The sequence below is a fragment of the Pithys albifrons genome, chromosome 16 (assembly GCF_047495875.1).
Source record: "Pithys albifrons albifrons isolate INPA30051 chromosome 16, PitAlb_v1, whole genome shotgun sequence".
In the NCBI taxonomy this organism is placed as follows: Eukaryota; Metazoa; Chordata; class Aves; order Passeriformes; family Thamnophilidae; genus Pithys; species Pithys albifrons.
In genome coordinates this window covers 15,816,370-15,825,392 of record NC_092473.1, presented here as the reverse complement: position 1 = coordinate 15,825,392, position 9,023 = coordinate 15,816,370, and the positions used below count along the sequence as shown (strand labels likewise).

The 9,023-nt window shown below is 54.4% G+C and overlaps 1 protein-coding gene across 1 annotated transcript in view; it reads left to right on the top strand.

Moving 5' to 3' along the window:
* The first annotated feature begins 540 nt into the window (after positions 1–540).
* The window catches only part of HS3ST6 (heparan sulfate-glucosamine 3-sulfotransferase 6), a 31,921-nt gene continuing 23,438 nt past the window's right edge, over positions 541–9,023 (top strand). Inside the window, exon 1 of the mRNA XM_071571081.1 lies at positions 541–952. Within this exon, the coding sequence (XP_071427182.1) occupies positions 576–952 (377 nt within the window). The 5' untranslated portion in view covers positions 541–575. The remainder of the gene's footprint in view (positions 953–9,023) is intronic.

Here is a 9,023-nt window from a genome sequence, read left to right as displayed (position 1 = left end):
GGGAAAACATGAGGAAATGTGGGAAAATGGGGGGAAACATGGAAAAGAAACAGAAATATGGAAAAATCTGGGAAAACATGAGGAGATGTGGGAAAACGTGAAGAAACATGGAAAAACAAGCAAAAATATGGAAAGATCTGGGAAAACAGAGAAATATGGGAAAATGTGTGGAAACACAGAGAACCAAGCGAAAATCTGGGAAAACGTGAGGAAATGTGGGAAAACGTGTCCCCCAGCACGGTAGGGCCAGGAGAGCTTCCCCTCGGCAGGGGCTGCCCCGTCGGGGTGACCCCCACGCATGGGGTGTCCCCGTCCCCGCGGGGATCCCGCGCTGTCCCCCCAGTCCCCTCCCTCCTTTCCTTCCCCTCCCTCCCCTCCCTTCCCCTCCTCGGGGCGTCGCCGCCCCACGCGCGTGTGTTCGCCCTCCCCCTGCCCGCGGGTGGGCGCGGGGGCGGCGCGGGAGGGGCGGGCAGGGCAGGGGGGCTGTCCGGGGCGCGGGGCCGGGCCGGGTTGCGCGGGGGAGCGCGGAGGGGGGCGCGGGGGGCGCGGCGGCGGTGCGGGATGCGCGGCCCCCGATGGGATGTAGCGGGCGGCTGCTGGGACCCGCCGGGGGCCGCCGCGCCTCGCTGCTCCTCACCATGATCCTCTTCTTCACCTACTTCTTCTCCTGCCTGCCCGGGCCCTGCGAGCCGCTGCCCCCCGCGCTGCTGCCGCCGCCGGCCGGGGCGCTGCCCGCGGGCCCGGGGGGCGCGGGGGGCGCGGGGGGCGCGGGGGGCACGGGGGGCACGGGCAGCGGCAGCCGCCGCTTCCCCCAGGCCATCATCGTGGGCGTGAAGAAGGGCGGGACGCGGGCGCTGCTCGAGTTCCTGCGGGCGCACCCCGGGGTGCGGGCGGTGGGCGCCGAGCCCCACTTCTTCGACAGGTGCTACGAGAAGGGGCTGCGCTGGTACAGGTAAGGGGGAAGCGCGGGGTGGGCCTGACGTCCGTAATTAGTCGCCGGGCTGTGTTAATTGCCGCCCGTGCCGGGATGGGGCGGCTCTGCAACAGGCTGGTTCGTCTGGGAGCGGCGGGTCCCGGGAGGGAAAGGGGGTCCCCGGGGGAGGGGGATGTGGGTCCCGGGCGGGACGAGAAGGGGGCGGCAGCTCCGACCCTCGCCTGGCCTGGGGAAGGGGTTGGGGGCTGGTTTTGCGGGGCTGCTGCTGAAGTCGCGAGTGTGAGAACCGATCCCGTGTCCCTCCTGTCCTCGCGTCCCCCCGTGTCCCTTCTAGCCCCGTGTCCCCCCTGTCCCCACATCCCCCTTTTCCTCCCCATCGCCGCACCCGCCATCCCGCATCCCACCCGGGCCGCGAAAATTCACTCTCTGAACTATCCAGCCTTCGCGATTTTAACCTTTATCACTTCACCCTCAGCCGTCCCAGCGTTTCCCCCCACCGGGTTTCTTTAGGAATTGTTTTATTCGCGTGGTTTATAAAAATAAAGGGAGCGAGGACCTCGGGCTTGATCCTGGCTGTGCTTGGAACGGGCACCGGGAGAGGGATAAAACGGTGTCGGTGGGTTTGTGGCAAAGGGCAGAGCCGGAGCGATCCAGGGGAGTTTTTTTTGGAGGGTTTCAATGGAATTGAACTCTTGAGGCGATAAAACCTTCGGAAGAGCAGCTACTGTGCATGTGGTGTCTATTAAAGCCCCGTCTCCGGCCAACTGCGGGGCGGCCGGGCCAGGCGGAGCGCAGCGATAAGTCCCTTGAAGCCGCCGGTGGAATCCGCTCCGTTATTTTGAAGAGAGTCCAAACGTGTCGATGTACAAAAGCGCTGCGGTGTGCTCGGGGAAACATCTGAAAATAATACAAGGAGTAGCTCCCGCTGTCCTTCCTGCCTCCCCATCCCCTGCCTCCCGGGAATACCGGATTTCTTACGCGCTCTTAACGTTTCCCCGTGTTTGGGGAGTGGCTGCACCTTCCCCATCCCCGCCAAAATAATAACCTGTGAAAAATCAGCGTGTTTAATGGAAAGGATAATTTTAGTGGTAATTTTACCCGCAGAGTTTCAGCTCTCTGAGCCCACATCTGGGCTGTAAAGTTGGGACTTAACACACCTTCAAACCCAGTAAGTAGCGGCGCTTGTTTTTATGGCTGCATTAATATCCTCGTGATTTATTAGCTCGTTCCGCAGCTCCGTTTGTGTCTGCGCCGCTCTAGAAACAATAATGACGATAACTAATCTTTGGGGGTGAGGATTCCAAGACAGATCTCACTTGGCAGAATGGGAGTTTAATGACCGCGAGCACATAATTAAAGCGGGGAAGATCGAACGCTCTCATATCTCTCGCCGTAGCCCAGCGAGGTGTTCGCAGGATGGACCACAGAGAGGGGAGAAATAAATCTCAGCTTGGATGGCTGTGCCGTGAGCTTTTAGTGCTGGAAGTGCTCGCAGGGAGCCTGGCCTGGTACCAACGAGATGCTTGGAGATGATTCTGCATATGGTTGTGGTAAATTCGGAGAAATGGGGCAGGGAAGGGGTTCGGTGCAGGGAGGCAGACGCTGGGCTGGGGAGAAGCCGCATCCTTTGGAGGGAGGAAGAAACCAGTAGATGTTTTGCTTTAACTCTGTGTAGAGTGAGTGTGTTTTCAATCACACACACAACTACTTCCCTTCGCTTCCTCTCCTCTTTGCCTCTTGTTTTGTCTTCCTGCAAGACCTTGCTATACTAAGGGATTTCTTTCCCTGGGAAAGTCAGACAGAGCTAAATGTTTAAAGCTGGGATGTGCTGGAGTGGAGGAAAATCGGAGTTGGACAGAAATTCAGGTTTTTCCAATGAATATCTCAAAAGTGGTGCAAACATTTTTAAAATATTTGAACTTGCTGGGAAACCAAAATTACACCAACTGCTTCTTGCGCCAAGATATTTGGCCTGAAGGCACCTGTAGGTCTTTGCTTGTCTTGAGTAAATGTGGAAAAAAATTCCCTTGGAAATATTGCTCCAGAATTATTTTGTTCTTTCTTGGTAGCTCAGACCTGTAGCAATTTCACTGCTGTGTCAGGAGTATCTGCTTGTGGGTGATGAGTTGTTTATGTCATAAGTTACTGACTGAAATAATATATTCTTAGTGGATTATTTTATTTAATTTATATTTTAAATAGCCCAAAGTCCCCTTTTTTAGAGTAAGAGTGAAAAGAAAATGTTGTGCAAAAGCATCTTGTTCAGAATTCCTTGAGTTACTACAGGTTTAGCTAATTCTAAGAAGATTAAACACCTTTTCTAGGCTGCAGCATAAATTGCCTAATGGCCAATCCAGGCATTATGGGATGTTTTATCCTCAAGCAAAACACTATTTTAATTTTGTTGGCACTCAGTGCTGCTGGAAGGAGCCTGACTAAAAAGAGGGGGTGATGTTGGTGTGTCTGCCCCCAGTTTGGGGTGTGTGAGGGTCCTGTTTGGGAGCTGTGTCTGTCTCTGCTTTATGGGAATGCAGGTGAAGGGCAATGGAGAGAACTGAACTGAATCCCAGAGGTTTGCAGTGATATTTAGAAATTCACTGCCAGGCTCAGAGGAGCCTCTCGGTGTGATGGAGTGATCCTGCCCTGACCTGTGGGAATTGAGGAAAATGGTGCTTGTGTGCTCAGTCACTGGGGGGTGGAGGCATTTGAGGGGTGAAACCCCCCAGTGTGTGGGGCAGCACCTGCCCAGAGCCCCCCCAGAGCGGGGTTGGGCTCCCAGGTGGCATTTGGGGTGTCACCCCTGGTACAATCCCTGTGCTCGTGGGGCTGGGGCTCCCTCGGGCTCTCCAGCAGACCCTGCTCTGCTCCACTGCTGACATTTCGGGGTGTAGCAGAATCTTTGCATGGATTGTTCCCCTCTTGGTTGCCAGAGCTGGTTTGTTTCCCACGCAGAGGTTTTGGCCACTCCGTCTGCCCCGCCCTGGGATCCGGCACAGCCTCGGAAATTCCGGGGCTGTGGGGAAAGGGCAGGAGAAATGAGGGTAACAGCAGCTTTGGGGCACATGGCAGTGCTGGCAGAGGAGTTTGCAGGGCTGGTTGGCACGAAAGGGAGTTTGAGGGGCTTCAGGTTTAAGGGAATTCATGTGCAGAGCTCTCAGCTTATCCAAAGAGTTTCCTCCTCTCCATCTGCCAACACTTTGCGGCAACATCAGCTCAATGTGACGCTTTTCCTCTGTCTTGTGTTTCCTCACATGATCTATTATCCCAGTCTCTCTTTTCCATCTTGTGTTCCTGCTTTTTGCCAGTAGCCAAAGAAAGTTAGCTGGGAATGGGGCTGGGCCCAGCTCCCCCACCCTGCGTGTCCCTTGGGATTGAGCTCTGTGAGCTGGGCCCTGGATGGTGGCACACACTGGGGTTCATAGCAATGGTAAAGAATTCCCTAATTTCTTACAGTCTGGGCCAGAAGAATTAAAGACTCCTAGTGAGTCACCAGTATAACTCACTAGGCTAGTGAGGGACCAGACTGGAGCTCCTCAGCTTGCTGTGGTGGGACACAAGGAGTTGGAATTCCTACCAAGCATCCTCTGGCCCTGCAGAGCCATCCCAGAGCTCCAAGTCTCTCGGAGACCAAATTTAGCTTTTTATTGTCCTTTTCCCTTCTGATCCAATGCAGCACACGCAGGTCTGCACGAGGGAGGAGGAACTTTCCATGGGGTTCCTCATCCATCTGTGTTCCTGTGCGTGGCACAGCCCCGGGTGCCCCAGCCCGGGCACAGCCCCGGGTGCCCCAGCCCGGGCACAGCCCCGGGTGCCCGGGGGAGGTGAACAGGAAGCAGAGAGCTGCTCCACGGGGTGTGAGGCTTCCCCCTCCCCTTCTTCCAGCCCATTCAGAGGAGCTCATAACGCTCTTGAAAGGCATCCAGGATTTCTTGAGCCAGACTTTGTTATCTCGGAACTTTGCACTCCCGAAGCCTTTGAGCGGCAGGGAAAGGACGCGGCTCCGGCGCTGCTCTTTTGACTTTTGCTGGGAGTGTTATTGGCAGTTGAAAAGTGGAGCTAAGTAGATGCCTTGAGGGGTTTTTGTGTGTGTTGTGATTGTACAGACAGATCAAGACACTCTATAGCGCGAGCTGTTGAATAAAATCAGCCCCTCTGGAGTCACCAGGCTGCGTTTTGGCACCGGGCGTGGATCGCCTTCCAGGGAGAGCCTTTCACTGGCGCATTTAAGGAACACATAGGTGGGAAGGGACAAAGGAATCTCGCAGGAGTCAGATGGCGATGCACTGAGACCTGCTCCGGGACATTATCTTTATTCATGGACACCGCCTAATCTGCTCTCCTGATGGACTCGGTTTCAGCGCTGAGAGTGGCCCTTGTTTTGCTGCTGCCTTTGCAGACACTCAGCCCTGCAGCTTCTTGGCTTCATTACTTTGTAATCTCTTCTCTTTTTTTAACTTCCATTCAAAACCGAGACCTTTCTGTCTCAGCTTCCCTTATCCTCACCCCCGTGTTTGGAAAATAAAACCCAAAATACAAAGAGAACACGAAGGAAACTTGAGAAAAAGCTAATTTAAACTAAGAACCAGATACTTTAAAGCTTTTATTTAAGGTGTAGTATTTTGATTGGCTTTCATGCGGTGTTTTAGTCCCAGTTCTACACTTAGGACCGGGTTTAAGAGCTGGGTACCTCCGTGCCAGCCAGCTGGGTCTCCCCGATGATGTGCCCGTTTCCTGCTCCCAGCACACATCCAGCTCTGCCGGGCCTTGGGAAGGAATCCATAATACACGCAAAGTTTGGGTTTCTGCAAACTGCTCTCACCTGACATTGAAAGGAGCTTTTACTGCCACGGTGAGGAATCACCATTTGAAACCATTTAAAGGGCTCCTTGACAGAGATTACTGTGGGCAGGGAGAGAGAGGGGCTGAGCCTGTCCTGGCCCGGGGGTCTCTCACCCCCGACACGGGGCAGGGACGGGTGAGGAGCCTGATGGGCCTCCTGCCCCCAGTTCCACCCTGACATTGCCTTGTTTCCATGTGGCCTCTCCCAAGTTTTGTTCCCAGTCCCAGGAGGTGTTTCTTGCTGATAAAAGCAGGTTTGTGAGCCTGAATGTGAGCCTGGCTCAGCCTCAAGGCAAGATGGAGTGGGGTTCCTCCTTGTGCTGCTGCACAGACAGTGTCGGGCTCGAGTGACCAGAGCTGCGTTTGGAGGATAAAAGCTGGGACTTGCAGAGTGGAATGAGCCATGGCCTTCCCGGCTGAGGAATGCTCTGCCTGGCTGAGGGATGCTCTCCCTGGCTGAGGGATGCTCTCCCCTGGCTGAGGGATGCTCTCCCCTGGCTGAGGGATGCTCTCCCTGGCTGAGGGATGCTCTCCCTGGCTGAGGGATGCTCTCCCCTGGCTGAGGAATGCTCTCCCTGGCTGAGGAATGCTCTCCCTGGCTGAGGGGTGCTCTCCCTGGCTGAGGGGTGCTCTCCCTGGCTGAGGGGTGCTCTCCCTGGCTGAGGGGTGCTCTCCCTGGCTGAGGGATGCTCTGCCCGGCTGAGGGATGCTCTGCCCGGCTGAGGGATGCTCTCCCTGGCTGAGGAGTGCTCTCCCCGGCTGAGGGGTGCTCTCCCTGGCTGAGGGATGCTCTCCCTGGCTGAGGGATGCTCTCCCTGTGCTGTCTCTGTTAAATTAATGCTGGGTTTACACCCAGGCTGGGCAGGAGCAGTCTGAGCTCCTAAAGGATTTCAGGTTTGTCAGCAGGGCTATCCCAGACTGCTCCAATACATCTATAAAGCTGCACATCTAGAAATTGTGGGGCTGGTTAAAAAGATGAGTAAAATGTGAATTAATAGCTCTGGAAAAGGCTTCTTCATTCGGGTCCTTTTTCTTGTTCTCTCCTGGTTTCTCTCTTGTAACCTCAGTGATTAGAAATTGAAATATTGAAACATGCCTTGTTTTAGAAAAACCCACCTGTAACTCCAGAGAACTTCTGCAAATATGACAATTACCACAAAAGGTTCACAAACAGCCAGGAAAGCTGCAGGGTTTGTGTTAGTTAATTATTAAGGGGTTGGAGAAATTGTCATTGCAGAGTAAGGGAGAGTTTTGGAGTTTATTACAAGTATAGTGTGGGGCTTTTTCCTCAGATTATTTTTAAAGGCAGTGACATAAGGTGGAAAAGGCCAGTGGATTTAGGGAGTGCTTTTATGCAAGGAGAGACTATTACTTACAAGAGTTCAAAGCTTATTTATAAAAACAGTAATTACCATCCCCAGGGACGGAAGCGGCAGCTCCTGCCGAGGAGGGGAGGGGGCTACAACAGTTAATTGGCAAATCTGCTTAAAAGCTTCTTCCTGACCTTTTAAAAAACTTTTTGCTGCAACAGGCTCGAGCAGAGATTGAAAACCTGCCTAAGGAAAGGCCAGGTTTAATACCAAGACTTAGCTCTAAATGGCTTTTCAAAGGGCTGTGGAAATCCTCCTGCTTAGGGAGGCGGCAGAGGAGGGATGGAGGCTCCGAGTGGGAGGGAGGGATGGAGGCTCCGAGTGGGAGGGAGGGATGGAGGCTCCGAGTGGGAGGGAGGGATGGAGGCTCCATGGAGGAGGGAGGGATGGAGGCTCCGAGTGGGAGGGAGGGATGGAGGCTCCATGAGAGAGTGATGGAGGCTCCATGTGGGAGGGATGGATGGAGGCTCCATGGAGGAGGGAGGGATGGAGGCTCCATGTGGGAGGGATGGAGGCTCCATGGAGGAGGAATGGATGGAGGGTCCATGTGGGAGGGAGGGATGGAGGCTCCAAGTGGGAAGGGTGGAGGCTCCATGTGGGAGGGATGGAGGCTCCATTCTGCAGGATGGTGCTGACAGGGCTCCAGGGGTGGGACCTGAGCCTGCAGCTCCCTCCCCACAGCCCAGCTCCTGGGATGGTTGAAGTATTGCAGTGAGGAGCAGAGGGATGTTCTGAGAGGCTTCTGTGGGACCTGGTTAGGAGCCTGGTCCAGTCTGGGCACCACTGGGCAGTGGGTTAAGAGGAGTCTTTCCTTGCAAGAGGATGCACAGGCTGGATGTGGGAATTGATAGAATCCTGGAATGGTTGTGTTGAGGTTTTATACACTCACCTTTTGTGATGATGGACCTGGGTGGAAAATTCACGGGGACTTCTTGGATTTCAACCCTTTCTCCCTGTGCCCAGAGACAGCTCAGGGACATCACAGGGGTCTAAAGTGTGCAAAATTATTCAGGCATCCCTTAAGTGAGTCACTCTTAATCTGAAGGGTCCTTTGAAATGCAAATGGAGAATATGGGGTAGAGACCAGGGCACAGGGCAGTGTGCCCAGCTGAGAGTGAACCTGAAGGTCATCACAGGGGGCAGTGCCCAAGCCCCCGGGATTCCAGGGCTTGCAGAGAGCAGGGATGAGCCAGGCCTTGCTTGGCTGAGATGGTTGAGAGCCACAGACCAAAGAGAACATCTCTGTTCCAGCACATGCTGTTGGTGACAAACTGCTGTGACCTGGAGCAAGTGGAGTGCTGGACCAGCACCCCTAGAGACTGAAATCTGGGGTGACATGGCTGAAATTGGCTTGAGTTGCAGAAAATGTTCACTCTTTGGGCTATTGAACCCCCAGCACTGAATGTTTTAGGCTGCCCAGGGGAACAGCAGCACTTTGGGAGTGGGATGAGCTGTGGAGTCCTGGGAGTGATCTGAGTGTGCTCCACCATGGCAGGCAGGGACACGAGGGGGATAAAGCCCCTCTCTCACAGTCCAGCAGCTCCACAGTGAGGGGGTGGCACGAGCATTCCTGGTGACCAGGGTCACTCTGCATCTTAATACACAACATTGATTATGAGCAGCAGAGAATTACATTAATATAGTCACTTGTCACTGAGGCCTTATTAGTAATCTCCACTCATTAGTCTGGAGAGAATAACGATGTGACCTTGTTAATGTCCTTGGGCAGGGAAAGGCTGAGGGACTGCTTGGAATTGATTTATTCCTTGGCTCCTGAACTGTGTGTGTGGCCGTGGGCACACCTGGCCGTGGGCACACGTGGAGGTGTTTCTGTAGCTGGAATGAAGAACTGGCATCTCCTCCCCTGCTCCATCAGCACC